This window comes from Argentina anserina, chromosome 4 (assembly GCF_933775445.1).
Source record: "Argentina anserina chromosome 4, drPotAnse1.1, whole genome shotgun sequence".
In the NCBI taxonomy this organism is placed as follows: domain Eukaryota; kingdom Viridiplantae; phylum Streptophyta; class Magnoliopsida; order Rosales; family Rosaceae; genus Argentina; species Argentina anserina.
Window position 1 is genome coordinate 2,011,158 of NC_065875.1, and position 18,585 is coordinate 2,029,742.

The following is an 18,585-nucleotide window of genomic DNA, read 5'->3' on the forward strand; positions in this document are numbered from 1 at the left end:
AGGTAGAAAAATTTCAGCTTATGATAGATATCTCTATTTATAGTTTAAGCCTGAAACTAGCTAGGGAGATAATTACAAGAGCCTTCTGTATTGCCCTCCTTTACCAAGTAATCAAATACGTGATTAATTAGCAGAAATATCTGCATGTATATGCTTAAATCTAGCTACAAGCTGCAGTGTCAGTCGTTCGAAACAAATGAAGGCTAATAAAAGAGATTAAATTTCAGCTCTAGATGTGGAGAGGCTTCAATCATGTCCATAATTTATACAGAAAGTTATACAAAATGGAGTACAGAATGTTTTCGAGGCTATATGTAAATTAAACTCCAGGCATCACACTAAATGTACTTAAAAACAAAATTAAAGAATCTATACGATTATAGTCCCTATCAATTACACACCTGATTTGACCTAGATGAATCTTCTTCTTCTTCTTCACCCAGTGAAGTTTGCTGCATTTGAAATGTGAAGCAACTAAATTTTGGTCACAAATTCCTGCATTTTTGCTACCAATATGTAAAGGGGTAAAATTTAAGAAGACACATCGATACAAGATGCCAATGAAAATGTTCAGAAGCCGATATGCCCGGATCTCCTATAAATTATTTTCTATATAACAATCTTGCAAGTCTAATCCATCATATCAGGTAATAAACTACAAATCATTGACACTTATATTAAAAACTGATCCACACAAAACTGAACTAAATTTCCCCACCAAGAAAATTTATACAAAGAATTATAATACACACACCAGCTAGAGATCATGTTGGATCAAGAATTAGTATCTAAATTAGAGGCCAGAAACCAACTGGAAATCAAAGCAAAATATTAGTTATTATACTTTCCATTGCTGCAAACTCAATGAAGCTTATACAAATATAACATCGAGAACATCCCCAAGTTGCTCTCCTTTCAATTCACATCTCTCTCTACATCTTTCTAGTTTACATATCTCTCAGTTAAGAAATGGAGGATTAACTGAGCACGAAGATGCAGTACTGATACTCTTTTCTTAGTAGGGCGCTCTTGAATGAGGCCAGGGATAAGAGTCATGCCCGAGCGGCCCGCCGTTGGGGATCAGATTGGGTGGCAGACCATAAAGGGGGAGCGACGATGGATCAGGTAGCTGCCCGCCGTGCCCCGGCGGCTGCAACTGAGGAACTCCACTACTTCCCACTCCAGTCGGAGAGCTTCCAGAGGCTCCATGGCCTCCTCCACTTCCAGCCTCATCATCTTCCTCAAGAGGCAGTCTCTCATAAGTAGCATTAGCAAAAGTAGCAGCCACCACCATAACCGGTTCAGCGGCGATAAGTGATCCGACAACACTTCCCCCTACTACCTGACCCTGACCGCCTGCAAGGTATACGGTCAGGCCCGTTGACCCGGGCGGAGCGGGTCCAGGCAGGAATGCTCCGCTCAGGGACAGGATCTCGAACCTTCCATGGAGAGCTACGACGGCCCCCGGAGCAGCGGGTTGTCTCAGTGTAACGTTGGCCACAGAGCCACTCCCGCTGAGCACGCAAACACCTCTCTGACGCCTCCGTGCGAATTGTGCCACGCTCTCCGCGATGTCAGCACCACCGGCGACTTCCATCACGTGGCTTCTGAGGGAGTTGGGGCTGTCCCTGGTCACGAAGATGGGCGGTTTGGGTTTGTTTTTGGATCCGGCAGGACGGCCTCGGGGCCTTCGAGATCCAATCTCGACAGCTCCTTCTTTAGGCTCATCTCCTTGATCTCTATCTTCATCATCGTCTCTTCCACCACCACTGCTTCTTCCGCCGCTGTTCTCGTTCATGGAAATCTCAAGTTCGCGCTTGGTTAGCGCTGCTGGTGAATTGGCTGCCAAGTCCATGCCTGGCAGCCCCAGCTGACCGCTCCACCACGGATTCGCCAGACTCGCAATTTTAGATATAATTATAGGAAACTTAGACGAAAAGGACTCACTCTAAGCTTCTTAGTTTTCTTGTTCCCTTCTACTAGGTCAGAACTTGAGGTGAAGACTGAAGGAAGCGAAAAACTGAAGCGAAGCTGTAACCTAACAATCCGCTGACGCTGGAGCTAGAATTTGAGGAGAGAATTAAGGAGGGTGAAGTTAGAGGAGAAAACAGAATTAGATTCAATTATTGGTGGTGATGAACATGTCTGATGTAGAAGTCATGATCTCAGTCTGGCCGGATAGAGAATATATGTATGGAACAGATGCAAAAACCCTTGCTCTGTAGAATCAAGTACAGAGAAGGAGAGAGAGAGAGAGAGAGAGAGAGAGAGAGAGAGAGAGAAGGAGAATAATTAAAATTAAGAAAGCACAGAAAGAGGGATTGAAGTGAAATTAAGGAGTATATTTATATATAAAAAGAGAGGACTGCCATTTAATTCCAAATACAAAGTGTTTTGGGGTGTTTTTGGACTGACTGGTGTTTTAGCTTTAGCTGATGAGCTCTGGGCTGTTGTGATTTGAGCTTCTATTGCAATTTTAACCCTGTTGTCTAAAATAAGAGATATCGGAAGAATAGTGAAGTGTGTTTTGGGAGGGATCGGTGTTAGGGTTTCGTGGGGATCACGTCGTTTTCTTGGGACCAAGTTTACATATGGGGGCCATATTAGGCATTGTGGGTGTTTCTTTGTCTCTGACTCTGAGACTCTCAGTGAAGGGTGACCGTGTGCTTCACAGTGACAGTGTTATTGTTACTGCTCACAGAGAGAGAGAGAGAGAGAGAGAGAGAGAGAGAGAGAGAGAGAGAGTCTGGGACAAGACCTGGCTGGGGCTGGTTCCAACTAGTACCACTAGCAGTTGCCCCAACCTTTTTCAATGACTAAAACCCTCTCCTTTTGTGGTTTTGGTCATTTTTGGAATTTAACGTACTGTATTGTTTATTTCCTTACGCAGACTTTTCGGATAATTCAGTAAGGAGAAACAATTAATGATGTCCAAAAAAATTTCTAGGGAAGACAGGGAAATGATTATCAGAGAGTTGTAATAATAGCGGCAAAAAAGAAATTATCATGTTTTTGCGTTTTTAAAGAACACATTATAAAAAATTGGTGAAATTAGGTCGATTTACTTAAGATTAGCTTGTGGATTTTTCTAAATACGTACCCTCACAGTGAAAAGTAAGCTTAAATTTGATACACCTTTTCACTCTCCCAAAGCCTGTGGTTAACTACTCCAAATCAAGGCTATGCATGGAATATTGCCTCATATGTTTTGGTTTAGGATTCTCTCTTGTATGTTGACAAGAATATGAACAAATAAGTTAAAAACAAGGAAACTAGCTATTGGGTTTTGATTTTCTTTCTTGGATCGTAATTGAGCACAAGTTGCAAAGAGATCGATAATTGGTATATGCTAATTACATCCAACTGATCGTTGCTTCTCTTTATGCTCATCTATTATAGTATGCAGCACAGCGCGAAAGGTTCCTTTGATGTGATTAGAACCACTGAGTGAGATAACAATCATCACAAATTCACAACTTATAGAAGCACAAATCACAAATGGATGTATTTCCGGGTAGCAAGTGGTAAGTGAAACCAGCTTGCAAAAATTAGAAAAAGTTGGTACTAATTGGAATTGAAGTGTTAACTAATAAGACTTTAGTACCATGGTTTTGACAAAAACACATAATTTAAGAACTAATCTCGAGTAAGACCAATGATTACAGAATAATTGGTAGAAATTTCAGAACGTGATCGATGTGCATCCGTGCAAGTTAAACAGAATTTTAGATAACATAACAAAACCTAAGCTTATGCCTGATTGAATAGTAAGAAATTGCTAACAAAATGTATTCTCAGCCACTGCGGTTAACCGGTTACGACATATATACAATTAATTACTAACTAACTATATTTTTTGGTGTATAATGCAGCCAAATATTCAAAGTTTAAGGATTGCACTATGTAATGTATAACTAATCTACTATCGTTGTTGTTTCATATTAAGAACTATGATTTTTTTTAATGGTAGATTTAGACAAAGTTATTGATCATTATTCAATTGTAAGTTTGTAACTAGAGGGATGAGCCCTATACTAATTAAATACATTTATTTTTTACGTATTGAGAGGGATAAAATTGACATGACTCTAAAAATGTTAATGCACCATGGTATTTGTGTATTTTTGTGTTCTTAATGTAATGTAATCTCCTTCAAACCACAACATACAGACCCCCAATACATAAGTTTAGTAAACGTAGGGTTGGTGATGGTGACAACCAACATAGGTACAAATGAAATAACATGGTGGAGCATCCGAGGTGCACTTTAACTTTGGTAATATAGTGACAAATCTATAAATATCAGAGTGATATGGACTTCCCAAATCTTTGGTAGCTAGTTTATCACCACATGCCCCCGCAAGGGACATAAATAGGGCAATAGGCAACCCCATGTATGAAAATACATATACATTGTATAATTGTATTATTTGTATATAAGATATATATGGGCACCTAGATAAGGTTATTGTCTCATGCGGGTGATAATTATCGTTACCCAATCTATCCTAATAGTTAAACATGGAGAGATCGCTTACATCTTTAACAAAAACCGAAGATTTGATGCGTGTATCCATGGACAACTTCCTAAGCCATGCCAAACCTTTCCGGCGATATGAGCTCTTGGTTGAACTGTTGAAGGCATTACTAATGTATACGACGGCAGGTTGGATTAACTTAGTATATAATCAAAAGTCCAATGCCCTACAAACTATGATTTGTAAATTATTTTATGGATAAGCACTCTTGTCAGTGGGGGCCAAGTAAGGGCATCTCCACCTTATTACCTCCTTCATTTTGGGTCGTAATACCTAATCTCATTTGGCCCCAACCTAATCTCTTTCTTAAAAATACCTAATCAGCTAATTTGTTTCTTCCCCGTGTAACCAGCCCCAACTTGCCCTTTGAAAAAAGTTCTTCGGGCAAAATTTTAGGGAAAAACCAAAAAGAACAATCAAATGATTGAGCTGCAAGCGTTAGCGAATTTGCTTCTTCACCCTCAAGAAACGCAGTGTGATCGGAAAATATGAAGGAACAAAGTCGACTGGGGCACTAGCATAGTAGCATATTCCGGCGAGGCATCATCTGAACCAAATTATTACATCAATGTTAGCATAGTATTATGATCTGTTTTGTCCTTCATTCCCATTAAGTTTCATTTCTATTAATGTGGAAGTTGACAATAAGGAAATGGTCCAGCTTCAAATCTATGCGAGACTGAAAATTGAAATCGGGACAAGGGACAGAACAATAATAATGCACGATTGTGTAATAATAATGTTATTGGAAAGAGACCTGCAGATACAGGCCAGAGAAGAAGAAAATAATTATGGAAATCTGGACATTAGCCTATTTGACGCCCATAAATCCCGTCACTTCTGTCTGTGTATTTGTATGCACATATTATATAATGCCACATAAGACCAGTGTTATTTCAAAGGGAGTAGTTTTCAGATGCAAACGTAGTAACGAACCTAAGTTGACTTACAACTAACGACCTCTATGATTTGCTTCGACGCTTTCTAAGAACTGACCAAATCAAGATAAGATTTACTGTAAAGGCAGTAAAGTCACACCAGCTTCAGGCAAAACCAAACAAGCTACGACAGAATCTAAAGAAAAGAATAGACGACTTTAAGTAAACAATCCTGATGTTCCTGACCTGGTGTATTAGCTTTTGCTGTTACAAGGAACTCGGCTTTTAGCCAGGTACCCACCGAAAATGCTGCATATCAATGTTAAGGAATATTTATACACCAAACATATATTGATCTATTTAAAAGGTCAGTATGGATACTATCTTTCAGCTAGAAAAGATGCAGTAAGATTGTAAGACACACATGTTCACTGTATGATATTGCACAATGCAACAACTAAATCACATCCTGATACAACCTACTGTTCAATCCTTTGTTGTACCTATACTACATGAAAAACATTCCTGCCGCTGAACGGCTTTGAAATCATTTTTCATATGCACTTCCAGCAAGACACACGGGACAACATGACTTGACTAATATGCCCAATTGGCCAATTCATTTTGCGATATATGTTAGGATTATAGCCGTTTACATACCCAAAACAACGTAATAAAAGATTCAAGTACAGGAGTTTGAAGCTGCTTCAACCATGAAGAAATAATCTGCGAACCCTGCAAATAAAAACAAACTGAGCATCAACCACATAATATGATCCTGAAATAGAGATTCCAAATGTCGACCAGTATACTAATAAAAGTAACAAATCACCACGTTGATCATCACTGAATGTGGATTGTCAGGGAGATTGCTAATTAAGTTAAAATGGGCTTGAAATCCTGTCCATGTAAGTACTCAGGAAAATAGGTGCAGTATCAGAAACCAATGCCACCTAACATAAAATCAAGACATGGAAAAATAATTTCTAGGTTTATTAAGATGGCTTATCACTGTGCTCACGCATATGCACTTCATTTATTATCTGGGACACGGTTTCTAACTGATCTCATGATAACAACTATCCATCTTAACATCTGTGCCCACGCTCTTCCCAATCTTCATCTAACTCTTTGGCCTCTTATGTGTTATCTATCAACTTATCACTAGTCAAGAGCATAAAAATCTCTCTAAGATAAGAGGTCACAATATTTTGAGGCCAAGTTAACCACATCCCGGTTCATACATAAAGCACTGATCTTGCAATAAGAGAGCACATACAATGATGAATGTTTACCTGAAGAGAAAGTAGATGATTAAGAAGAAGGCAACAAAATATCCCACAAGTACACACATTCGCCGCCTTGATTTTTTCTCAAATACCTATAGAAAACTCCAATTCTCAGATAATGACTATGAATATGAATGATAATAAATGGAAGTGTTGAAGAACTAGTTTGGATACCGTTTTAAACCGAGCCATTGTTCCAGACATTATACCCCTTGATGCATCCATGTCATTTCCCTGGTCGACAAGATGACAAAAGTATCATAAATAGGCAAATCTTTCAGATTAAAAAAATTAATCAGACGCAAATGTTTAACAACTGTGACAAACATACCATCTTGTCAAGCAAACGATTATGGCTCTCCACCTCTTCATGTATGTCACCAGTTAACTGTCAATAACCCATATATCCCGGGTCATTTTGGTCCTCCATTTATCAAATTTAATATATAACAATATAAGGATTTAAACTATGATCACTCAAGCATTTTCACTTTCATAATATATATATATATATATATATATATATATATATATATATATATATCTGAAGAAACTAATCTGAGTCCACTTTCAATAGGAAGGACAGTTTCTAGCATTTAATGCGTGTCCAATCCAAGTCTCCACACAAACAATATTCTCTAATCAATCAAAATAGATGATGACAGCGATTTATGCATGATTAGATCAAGGAGTAGCAAACTGTTCCCAGATGCATGGGGATTACAAAAGGTGAAAATAGGTAGCAGTACCCAAACATATTGTAATTGAACATACTTTACATGTTCTGCAAACTTTGAAGGCAGTTTAAACTCCCATGGATTGTTCCTTACCATCGTCCAACTGTAATCAATTGATCCAAAGCAAATTATCTTTTAACTTGGATGCGAACGAATACCTTAAAGAGCTTAACAATTCTGCAGACAAGCAAAAGTAATAACCACGACACGTTTAAGTGCATAACGACTGACAAGAGTCACCTTCACGGCCTGGACAGAAAAGACTATCATGAAACAGGCACCCTGAATCATGTTGTTATTATGCATATGCATGTGATGATATTTCTAAGATTCAGAGTTCCAGCATTCATACAAAAGTATGGTGATACTGATTGTTTTCTACTCCTAAAAAGATTTTATTCTCAACTCCAAAAACAACCGTTCTAAAATTGTTATAGCATACACATACTCTAATGGTCAGAAAAATATTAACTTTACAAGGTTTAGAATTATATATAGTGTGTAAGATTATAGCTGAACAGAAGGTTCTAAAACAACAGTTTGATAATCACTAGAGAAATTCACCCATATGACACTTACTCTCTTTAGAAAAACAACTCTGTCTTGCAAACTTTGCACAGCTTTGTCATTGTCCTGATCACTTACATCGGAGTATGAGGAGGAGGCTCTGAGACCACCTTCCTCAAGGCCATCTAAAAGAGATGTTTTGGAGGCACGCTCCCTGCACAGAAAGAGTGAACCACTAAATTATTATATACAGAAAACTTAATAGTACTATTACAAAGCTAAAAAACATTCATTTTAATTTTGACACAATATCTTATCTAGAGAGTCTCCAACAGTAAACGCTTTAATCCAAAGCTAATTGTACATTCTTGGAATGACAAACACTAAAAGTAACCCCAAGCAATAAAAACTAGAATGCAACACATTGACGTGTTCTCTTCGCTTGAGTAGGTTATGAAACTAATGTCCATCCTAATCTAACCCCACACATTGGGACCTGATTCATAACTCAAGTGCATTGTAAGCACTTACAGAACTTTGAGACTGCCAATTCCACATAATTCTAACTTAAATAACAGCGACAAAATCTAGGCTCATGCAAAATCAACCACCACCATATTACCTTCTATACAAATTCCATTTCCACTAGGCGAAAACCATAAACTCAATCGCAATATAACACATTGTCTCGATTAATTTACAACTACAAAGCATGTCCTTGGCAACATTCCTCTCCGAAACCTACACCGACATTGCACAAATCCTATTCCAAACTTTTAATCAAATACAAAACTAACTCTCAACAATGTTCATCACAACCTAAACAATCAAATCATCAATTCAATTCAGCTAACGAAACTTGCAGAATCAAAAATCCAAAATCACAATGAAACAATATCCCTCAGATCACACACATTGAATCCAAACGAAGAGCAACACAAATTGGATGAGATAAAATGTAGGTGTTTACGGAAAGCCAAACCTTCTGTAACTCATCGGCGGTGGGCTTCAGAGATTCGCCGTCGCTCTGCGCTTAATCGGAATTCGGAGCAGGGAAGAAGACACCGGTCGAAGGTTCCGGCGACAAGAGAGATCTGGAGACGACGGAGAGTTGAAATGAAAGGTTTGAAATGGTGGAGAAGAAGAATAGAAGTGAATTGAAAAAAGGAACAGTTATTTACGGTTTTATTGGGTCGTCTCATTACAATGGCCCAATAAATTTTCATTGGTAAATTTTTTTCCATTTTCTCAGTTTCAAATTTCGAAAATAAAATAAAAATGACATGATTTTTTTTACACATGGGTGGTCTAGGATGAGGAGGAGGAGGAGGAGGAGGAGGAGGAGGAGGACCCCAACGGTGGAGGAGATGGTGGAGCCGAGCATCTGACTCTAAGAGAAGGAAGTCGGTTTTCTCAGTACTAAAATATAGATCGAAATTAGAATGAACATGTATAGAGAAAGGGAATGTGGACATAAAAAATATCGTTTGAGTATGTATTGAAATGATGAGTTAAAAAGAATAATCAAATGAGAGTCGCGTTCATCCTTTTTAGACAAAAATTACACAATGTCTATCTCCAAATGCCCTTAATAACATTTATTAGTAATACAAGATCACAAGTGTTATTATTTGTACAAAAGAATATTATTGGCTGCGAAAACAATCATAAACTACGTACCGCAAAGTTGTCAATGATGCTTGAGAAACTTACTAATTTTACAAATAAACTATATATAATATGTTAATCCACAGTGGTAATTCGATTACACAACACAAATTGATAGACCTACGTTCAGAAATAGAACCCTAATTATAAACTACATCAGAGATCTATACGTACATAAACTTCGACCTACACTGGTGATCGGCAGCAATATGCAATTATGCATATACCTGCTACCTACATTCCTGGAAATAGTGGCCAGCCCTCCATGACCCCATCCCAAAACCAGTCTTCTCTAAAATATGATGGTACCGGTAGCGGCGCAGGTGGCTCCGCCTGTGCATCAGGCTGCTCAGGTGGCTCCGCCGGTCCTTCTGGCGGCGCAGGTGCTTCTGGCGGTGGTGGCACAGTACTACGTGATGATTCAGCCTGGATCTGCTTACCCCTTCTTCTCTGATCACCAATAGGGAAACTACCCACCACAATCTGCATGTAAACATTAATAGATAGTATCAGAAAAATTTTCCAACATTGTCTCACACCAAGGAAGGGAATGCATAAGATATAAAGTACATTGTATAATCAAAACAGATAAAGAAAATTTGTGTAATATATGTAGATGCCTCACATGGACAGAACTCTCAGCTAGCATAGAATCACTAACGGATCCCCCATAAATTCGACCATCGGCACCCGCAAGAGTGACGGCTAACTGTCCATACCAGAGTCTTTCACGGGGCACAAGGCATCCATTCATGCTCAAGAGATCGAATTTACCCTACGTTGACGAAAACGTTAACACAGAAGGGGAAAAGATCATTTAAGCAATAGAGTCAATATCTTTGAATCCGAAGTGTCTTGAGAAAGGGTACGTATAGTACGCAACATACATTGAGTGATCTATCCTGTTTGCCCAGAACAACACTAGAGACTGCCCCACTGGCAGAAACCACGCAAACTACTCGGGGTCCATCTTGTGAGAATTCCAGAACCTTCTGAATGACATCCTTCAAAACCCAAACAAAAACACAGACAGCACACAACAATGTTAACAAATTAACAAAGACATGAAGTATAATATATAGCTATTATTTTATGTGACTATGAATCACCGAAAATGTTGCAGAATGTCATTAAATGAAAAATATATAGCATTCTATATATATCTTTCGATAAGAGGTACTTCATATAATGAATGAAGTAAATGCTTTATAACGTTTTTCTCATATAACTTCTAAATTGTTCGGTCAACAGTTTACTGATCAACACAGACCTCCCCAGCACTGACAGAGATGATTTGGGGCGTGAACCTTCTTCCATCGTAAGCTGCACCAGGATTGGGATTGCCTACAAAATTAAGGTTTTAGTTGATTAGAGAACTTCTGATCTTGATTCGTACTGTCCTTACTAATCCAAAAGCTTTGCAGGGATGTATAAAAGTGAGAATGCATGAATGCAACAGATGTATTGATGGCAATCGAAAACCCTAGACGCACTGCACTACTGAATGGCAGGTGAGATGAAGAAAAGCCAGTCTCTATCCATTGCTTATTCTACTTCTATGATTTTCACACCAAATTCCGACGAAAGCATCTTACATAACACAAAATCAAATATTAGAAGCTATTCTGCTAGCATCAGATATAAAAACAAACTACAGATATTGTCACAACCGAACTGAATATTTCACATCAAAATTATATTCACATATGCATGTAACATTCTCAAATCCTAACAACATGCTAAATACCGAGTGATATTGACCAGGCATGAACTGTCGATCAAAACCAATCAACCAAAAATCCACATAACGATCGTAAAAATACCACTCAAATAATATGCATGCTACAGTGCAATACAAAAATTAGTAAACTTAAAATGGAAAAATACTCACCCCTACCACCACCTCCTCCTCCCCCTCCACCTCCACCACCACCACCTCCACTCCCACCCGCACCCCCTCCTCCTTGTCCACGACCTCCACCCCCACCGCCACTACCTTGACCAGTTCCCTTTCTACTTTTGGCTGAGGATTGCTCTTCCCCCCCAGTCTTCTTCGGAGGCCTCCCTCTCTTCTTCTTTGGTTCACCGGTTCCTCCTCCTCCTTCAGGAGTCGCCTCCCCAGCATCCACCGTGCCCTTGTGCTCCACCGCCCTATGAGCCATAGGGTACCCTGAGGAAGCCTCAGCGGCTCTCACTTCAATCCCTTCTGCAGGCAGTTCATCTCTCGCGTGCATTGCTCGCTCAAACTACAATACAGCATATCAAGAAAAGTAAGAACCAATATGTAACAAAGACACGATAAACAACTAAAAGCCAAAGCCATAGAGTTCTTTTGAGAAGATGAAACTCCATCTTCTCCATCAACCTTTGTCAAAGTCTGGAACCTGTGAAAGAGAACAGATGAGTAAATGAGAATCACAGAACTGCCAAAGGGGTGCAGATTTATAGCACGAACGACAAAAAATCAGATAACTGTAATGTATAAATAACTGCCTAGTCCGATAACTGTCACCAAAAACTAACTGCTATAAATAACTGAAGTTTTTTTATTTCGATCAACCGTGCCAATAATTTTAAGTTTTAAGCTACGTAATATCTTTTTGAGATACATTCTTTGTGTAAAAGGCCGTGTAGCAGTATATATCTTCATGCCAGAACCCCAATGCGTTTATGATTTTTACGAATAAGAGCTTGAGTCTGAATATTTTTTGTATTTTCATCTCCAAGGACCAAGGGCTAACCAATGCCGTTGTGCCCAAAAAATTCCTTAGCTTGGAAAACATCAGTAAGTCGAGTAGTAATTTTTTGTTCCTGTAATGTAAACAGAGATCATCAGACCAATTAGAGGTTAGTTGGTTTTGAATAGTAGAAATTTGGTCATGCAGACTTTTAATAGTTGTAAATAAATCACCAGTAACCTGTGTTCCAGTTTTTAGCTAGAAGTTGGAATTGACCAACTAGTAAGGGAGTGTCCCAAACAAAATTACCTAGGTTAGACCGTTAGACAAGCTAGGATATGTTGCAGCCACATAACTTCAAATTTGAAATATTTTAAAAGAAGAACGAGCCTTGTTATTAAATTTACCATTCGATCAGAACCAAGAGGCATTAGGGAAAGCTCTGTCTACAGTCTAAACGTTTAGACAAATGCAATGAGGGAAAGCTTTGCTATTATACCAAGTAAAAGATAGCTCTTTAACCTCTTTTTGGCTGGAACATTAATCAAACCATTAGCTTTAATAATTTTATTAAAATTGGACATAGTGTATAAACAGTATGGGTGCAGCTGCCACCCTGTTTCTCATCTATAATAAGAATGCAAATAGAACCTTATTGGAGAATCTAAGGAACATTATTATGAGTTCTTGATTGAGAGAAATGATTTTAGAACTCAACTTACGCGGCTGTAAAAGGATACATGTAAATGGAACTAATGAACCAAAAGTTTCCAGTAGCCACATCCCGGAAAACAGCGCCGGCAATTGCAACAAGCTATTCTTATGGATCAGCAGCAAAAGAGGTCATATCATATCTGCCCCTTTCCCGTGGACAACGATCAACAGGCCCATGAATTGGGGTAAAGTCAGTAGCAGTCTTGGGGACTTGCAGAGCTTGCAACAATCATAGTTTTTCCACAATTTTCAAACCAAAAGACCATAAAATAAACAAGTGGCCACAATCATAGCAAGTAAAGACAAAGAACAGAATGGTTTGCATCAGTTCTAATTAGAACTGTCACAGAGATTGCAAGTAAAGCACACTAGCATTATAAGAACTTTCAGAATGAAGTTGGGAAGGAACCAGCGATGAGGTACAATAGATGACTATAGAAAAGGAGGTAAACTCATAGTCATACCTGAGATGGGAAAACGCCACGGCCAGCAGACCATACTTACCATTACAAAGGGAATTCGGCTGACTGGAGCACCCACCATATGAAAATGAGTAATTTTTTTTTCACCAGGACATCCAGTCGATACTGGTCCGAGTCAATACCACAAGAGGTGAAAGATTAAACACACGAATTCAGCATCGTAGTGAACTCTAACAAAATTCAAGAAGACTCATCCCACAGATAGATAGGTGATGGAAAGTTAAGAGGAAAGGGCAGGGGAAATAAGTTGACGAGTGGAAGATTTGGGAAATTTAGTCGGGGGTTTCAGAAAGGATGGATGATCAGAGGCCATTCAATCACCCATGCAATCCAGAGTTTCCAGGGAACAGATTATGTACTTGGTTGTAAACTAACAGTCGTGGCCAGAGTGACAATGACAGTAGTGAATGAGAGATTTGTATTAGCAAATAACCTTAGCCTTCTATGCACTAAACATAAAAAATGAAAAAGCCTAGAGACTGATATTACTTCAACATTACTACAACAACAACAACAACACATACTTTTTTTTTCTCCCATAAATAATCAGAATTATGTACTTCAGAAGTCAAAGCTTCACATACCTTGGAATTAATACATTAATCAAGTCTTCAACAATATAACTCTTCAGTGTGAAAAGCTGGGATATTCACAAACTGATGCTCTACCGCCTAACTATTCATCTAAGTGATGGGAATCAAGAGGAATTCGCTATCACCACTTTGAGGATCTCAAATCCAGTAAAGTTGCTAATTAACGAAAGAAGCTCCACATTGCATTGACCACTCCATGCAGTCTTCAAAATCAAAACTACTTGCACAATCCAATAATGCATTTTGCTGATGCTCATAGCGGCATATATAATTCAGTCCAACAAGAAGTTGACAAATTGCTGCCTCTGTCTTCTTTCGATCAGCAAAATACAATGTCTGAAGCAGAAGAACATGTGTTCGTGTAACAATTTGTTGTTGCTCAAAATTACGCTCACTTTGCCATCTGATCATGTTATGTGCCAATGGCGCGAGCCACCTCAATATTCCATCAAGAGTCTCCTTCCAATCATGAGCGAGAGGTGCGTCATATATAGCCAAATTCTTGACATAGGACTTCAGATTAGTCCTCAGGGAGTGTCTTAAACTCGTTGGCAACATATGATACAAATCGTCCCTAGCTTCCTCACCCACCAGATAAGGGTAGCGAAGCAACTTCTCTACTACTATTATAACATTTGCATAATGCAAAGCTAGAGCAGAGCCTCCCACAGTAGAAGGTGGAGCATAAACCATCAACTTACTCTTGGGGCCAAATGGTGAACCATTCATTCCGCCAGAGTTAGATTGAACACCCAATTGCACTCTACTAAAACAACCTGAATTGTTGGGGTAATCTCTCCTCAAACCACCACTCACCACACCACAACTCGAAATTTGGCTACTCCTTTCCTCATATCCACCAGCACTGCTAACATCATCATCATCATCAATAACCGAACTGCTCACTAGGCAGTCCATGAAAAGCCTCCCTGGGCTAGTTCCGCAGGGAAAGTTGAAATCCTCTGCCCGAAACAGCGCCAATTCACCTCTCCTTGAATCAAACTGAGGCTTATAGTTTGACCCCTTTTTCACCACAACAGCTTTCTCAACTAGCCCCGAATGAAACGCCTTTTTCTTGCTAAGAACCCTCTTCAATGGCTCCTGGGAGACCCTCCTGGCATCAATCTGCCCCGATACAGGAGGAGGAGGAGGAGGAGGAGGGGAAGCTCCACCATGGTCATTTCTCAAAGCAGATTCTCCGAAAACCCCACGAATTGTAGCATAAATTGTACAAACTGTCCTTGCCAACAGCTCCACAACCTTATCATAAGTCTGGTTCCAAATTGAAATGTCCTTGAGATGCCTCACATCCTGCTTCTGCCAAATCAGCTTCTGCTCAAAAGCCCTCTTGCTCTCCTCATGCTGATTGTTCTGAAACTTCTTAGTGGCTTGCTCCAACTCATTCAACACCTCCAACTCACTATACAAATTGGAAGTAGCATTCACATACCTCTCCAACTTCCTAATCATACCCTCCATATCCTTCACCAAAAACCCCAACTCCCTAACCTCAATGACCCCATTAACAAGGTCCCCATAAACATGCTCAAAACCCTGCAGAGCCGGCTCAACACACCTCTTCCCAAGCCGGCCCACCACAGCAGCAACCCGGTTCAGGTCCTCTAGCTTCTCAGCCAAAGCAAGCTCAAGAAGATAGGCCTCATCAGATGAAACCAACTTCTGAACCCCCTCAGACTTCAAGATCTCAACTTTAAGCTTAGAGATCTCAGAGTCTGTGAGGGACTTGTATAAATAAACAGTCTTGGACATAACATTAGCTACCTCAAATGAAAGAATCCCTACAGTTTGCTTCTGAGTTTTGTTGTTGGAGTTATTGGGGGTGGCTTTTGGGTTTGGTTTCTTTGAATGCTGAAGTAAAAGAGCATGCTTTAGATTTGAGCTTACCTGGTTACCCATCTTCAGAATCCAAGGCTCTGCAACCATTGCTTAAGATCCTCAAGCTTCTCACAGAATATGGGTCCTGGCTAGAAACTCATTTGGGTGATGAACCTTTTGGGGGGTCTCTGGTAGCTGATTGAAAGGCTCAGATTGTGCCCAAGGAAAGTGAAACAGTGAGGGAATTGGGTGTTTGAGAAGTGAGAATGTGTAATTGAATGGAGGGAAAAAGATGGGTTCTTTTTTTGTGTTTGTATGTTTTGAGTGAGTGGAGGAATCAATCACTGCTTTGTAGCACAGCTCTGTTTGGTTTTGTGTTTCTTTTGCTTGCTTTGCAACTTGGGTTTGGGGTTGGGAGTTATAAGTACTGTGTGGAAAGCTTTTTCAAAATGTTTCAAAAGTGGGTCTGACTCTCACTCTGCAATTTTGGGTGTTTTGAGTTTTTTTTTTGTTTCTGGAATTTTTTTTAATGGGGCTACAGGGTCTGATTCTCTCTGCTCTCTGATAGTGATGAGGTCAGGTAAGGCATTCAAATTACCAAGTCTTGCTATAAAATAATTAAGTGCAAATTCAATATCAAAGTCAAAGATTGATGATTTAAGTAGCTGGGTTTGACTTGCAATTTTGGTTTAAGGTCAAGAAGAACAAGCAACTAAACCACTATCAATGTTATCTTGAATTCACGATTATGGTCTCTGACCTCACAACCTCATAATCTCAAAATATCCCAAAACTGTTGTTGGTACATCTGAAAGGAAATAGAAGAGAGCTAGTTGAAGTAACTTCAGTACGTGAGTGCTCATGTGGTCCAATTAGACCCATCACATTGAAGTTTCAGTTAGGTGTTAGCTATGTGTAAATGTCCCTTGTCTAGAAATGCACCTCTTTGCAAGTAACTCAAGTTTGACATTTTGCTATAATGTAAGGAATTGTTCTACATAGAAGTTATCTAATTATGGAAGATTCGACTTGAGACCTTTGTTTTCCTATTTGAGACCTTTATCTTCATAGGAGGAATTGAAAGAGGTTCAAGAAGTAACAATGTTTTGTGGGTGAAAACTATGTCCACTTTACTTGGTGTAATCTTCTACCTAGGCCTTAATTAGAGATTTAGGTTACCTGCTCCCCTAATCCTCTTTCATTTTGACAGAAGAGCCTTGATATGCCATGGCCCTGGGTGAGTTAGAACTCCTCCATCATAGCTAACAACTCATGGCCTCTTTCACCTTTCAGTTTCACTTCTCTTTCTTTCCTTTCTCTTTTTCTTTTCCCTCTCTTTCGTATCCCTCTATGTTTGAAAGTGTTCATTTTCTTCACTACAATTTAAAGATCAATTCTATTTTCTACTCACAATCATAATTACTTATAATGGCGTCTCATGCATGCTCATTTTGTTTTGGCTATTAGGCCCCTAATTAAGAGATGTAGTTTAAGTTGTTGCTATCAGTAGAATAAGTTAATAAGTAATAACACACCATTATATGTCTCTTTCAATCTATTGTGACTTTGGATTAAACTTATTTTACTAACAATGTGAGAAAAATATGTTTATGGATGAAACTTGACCCAAATTGATGGGGTGAAGGGATTTTCAAAAGTTAATCATAGTGGGAGTTGGTGCCTTGTTCTTTTGCAGACAACACTTACTTGAGGGCTATCACACTAGCCCCATATGGACTATTCTCCCAGCAAAGAGCAAGCAAGTAATGCCAAAAAGAAAAGATGATCAATTCATCAACTATTCATATATAGACCATAACCAATTATCTCAATTCTACACATAATATTCAATATTTCTTCTTCCTTCTGTGAAAACCTCTTCAAGACAATACCCTCGTTAAACTAAATTTTCATAGTCAAATAGTTTCTAAGCTTTTGAGTGTATATAAGGAGAGAATTAACTTAATATATGGTGATATATATATATATATATATATATATTTCCATCGTCGAGTGTTTCTTTATTATAGTTGTATTTTAGTGATATATATTTTTTCTAAAAAAATAAACTAATATATGCGATTACAAGTTAACCATAAAATTATGTGAGTTTGTGGGAATCACCTCCAATTTTCAGAGGGTTTGGCATGCTTGGTATACTGGTGTATATGGGGATCACATGATCCATAGTTTATAGTATAGCTAGCTATATATTGAATTATAGAGAGAAACTAATGTAACACACCCATGTTCATGCCAGATAGGTAGATCAAACATGTGGCTCAAGGTGACTTAATGCGGTGCCCATTTGCTCAGCTAGGCATGCATGCCTTCACCACGATAGTACGATCTAGACCATCATTTTTAAATGAAATGGAATCCAGTAATTGGTTAGAAGGAAAATAGTATGATCAAAGAAGGCTATAGATTTGTACATGACCATTTTGAGCACTTTATCTTTCACTGTGATATGATTATTGTGTGCCTTTTACCAGCTTTGCCAAGCTTTGAATCATTTTAGACATGCAAGCATTTTTGCTTTGATCCATCATGTATCTGTGCATGCCTCTCTGTTTATAACTCGAAAGGGTATCACAATATAAAATATAAAAAAAGGTATCACAATATATGCATTATGACTTGCGCATGTAGACCATTAGAAGCT

At 38.8% G+C, this 18,585-nt stretch overlaps 4 protein-coding genes across 5 annotated transcripts; all 4 read right to left on the reverse strand.

The window, feature by feature from the left end:
- Positions 1 to 818: 818 nt before the first annotated feature.
- Positions 819 to 2,438, reverse strand: LOC126792561 (AT-hook motif nuclear-localized protein 20-like). Its single transcript, XM_050518968.1, has one exon. The coding sequence runs from the start codon at positions 1,853 to 1,855 to the stop codon at positions 1,016 to 1,018; it is 840 nt and encodes a 279-aa protein (XP_050374925.1). The 5' UTR covers positions 1,856 to 2,438; the 3' UTR covers positions 819 to 1,015.
- Positions 2,439 to 5,797: 3,359 nt separating this feature from the next.
- Positions 5,798 to 9,080, reverse strand: LOC126792572 (bet1-like SNARE 1-2). Of its 2 annotated transcripts, XM_050518980.1 has the most exons (6): positions 8,932 to 9,080; positions 8,022 to 8,163; positions 7,037 to 7,093; positions 6,880 to 6,939; positions 6,712 to 6,797; positions 5,798 to 6,151 (listed from the first exon to the last, which is right to left on the reverse strand). In XM_050518980.1, exons 1-6 carry the CDS (start codon positions 8,943 to 8,945, stop codon positions 6,124 to 6,126), a joined length of 387 nt encoding a protein of 128 aa, XP_050374937.1. In that variant the 5' UTR covers positions 8,946 to 9,080; the 3' UTR covers positions 5,798 to 6,123. The 2 variants fall into 2 exon arrangements, with proteins under 2 accessions (XP_050374937.1, XP_050374938.1); XM_050518981.1 differs by lacking the exon at positions 5,798 to 6,151 and having other exon boundaries at positions 6,708 to 6,797.
- A 573-nt stretch (positions 9,081 to 9,653) lies between these two features.
- LOC126792574 (AT-hook motif nuclear-localized protein 7-like) lies at positions 9,654 to 10,402 on the reverse strand. The gene is made up of 2 exons (XM_050518983.1): positions 10,243 to 10,402; positions 9,654 to 10,100 (listed from the first exon to the last, which is right to left on the reverse strand). The coding sequence occupies exons 1-2, from the start codon at positions 10,369 to 10,371 to the stop codon at positions 9,852 to 9,854; spliced, it is 378 nt and encodes a 125-aa protein (XP_050374940.1). The 5' UTR covers positions 10,372 to 10,402; the 3' UTR covers positions 9,654 to 9,851.
- Positions 10,403 to 11,949: 1,547 nt separating this feature from the next.
- LOC126792543 (protein PSK SIMULATOR 1) lies at positions 11,950 to 16,322 on the reverse strand. The gene is made up of 4 exons (XM_050518948.1): positions 14,076 to 16,322; positions 13,018 to 13,596; positions 12,359 to 12,428; positions 11,950 to 12,001 (listed from the first exon to the last, which is right to left on the reverse strand). Exon 1 carries the CDS (start codon positions 16,026 to 16,028, stop codon positions 14,241 to 14,243), a length of 1,788 nt encoding a protein of 595 aa, XP_050374905.1. The 5' UTR covers positions 16,029 to 16,322; the 3' UTR covers positions 11,950 to 12,001; positions 12,359 to 12,428; positions 13,018 to 13,596; positions 14,076 to 14,240.
- Positions 16,323 to 18,585: the final 2,263 nt, after the last annotated feature.

Coding starts and splice junctions, on each gene's coding strand:
- LOC126792561 (XM_050518968.1), bottom strand. CDS start 1,855: ATGGACTTGGCAGCCAATTCACCAGCAGCGCTAACCAAGCGCGAACTT.
- LOC126792572 (XM_050518980.1), bottom strand. Junction 6,798..6,879: donor CAATGGCTCGGTTTAAAACG/GTATCCAAACTA, acceptor AGTTTTCTATAG/GTATTTGAGAAAAAATCAAG. Junction 6,152..6,711: donor ATCATCTACTTTCTCTTCAG/GTAAACATTCAT, acceptor TTTTATTTGCAG/GGTTCGCAGATTATTTCTTC.
- LOC126792574 (XM_050518983.1), bottom strand. CDS start 10,371: ATGAATGGATGCCTTGTGCCCCGTGAAAGACTCTGGTATGGACAGTTA. Junction 10,101..10,242: donor TAGCTGAGAGTTCTGTCCAT/GTGAGGCATCTA, acceptor GTTTACATGCAG/ATTGTGGTGGGTAGTTTCCC.
- LOC126792543 (XM_050518948.1), bottom strand. CDS start 16,028: ATGGTTGCAGAGCCTTGGATTCTGAAGATGGGTAACCAGGTAAGCTCA.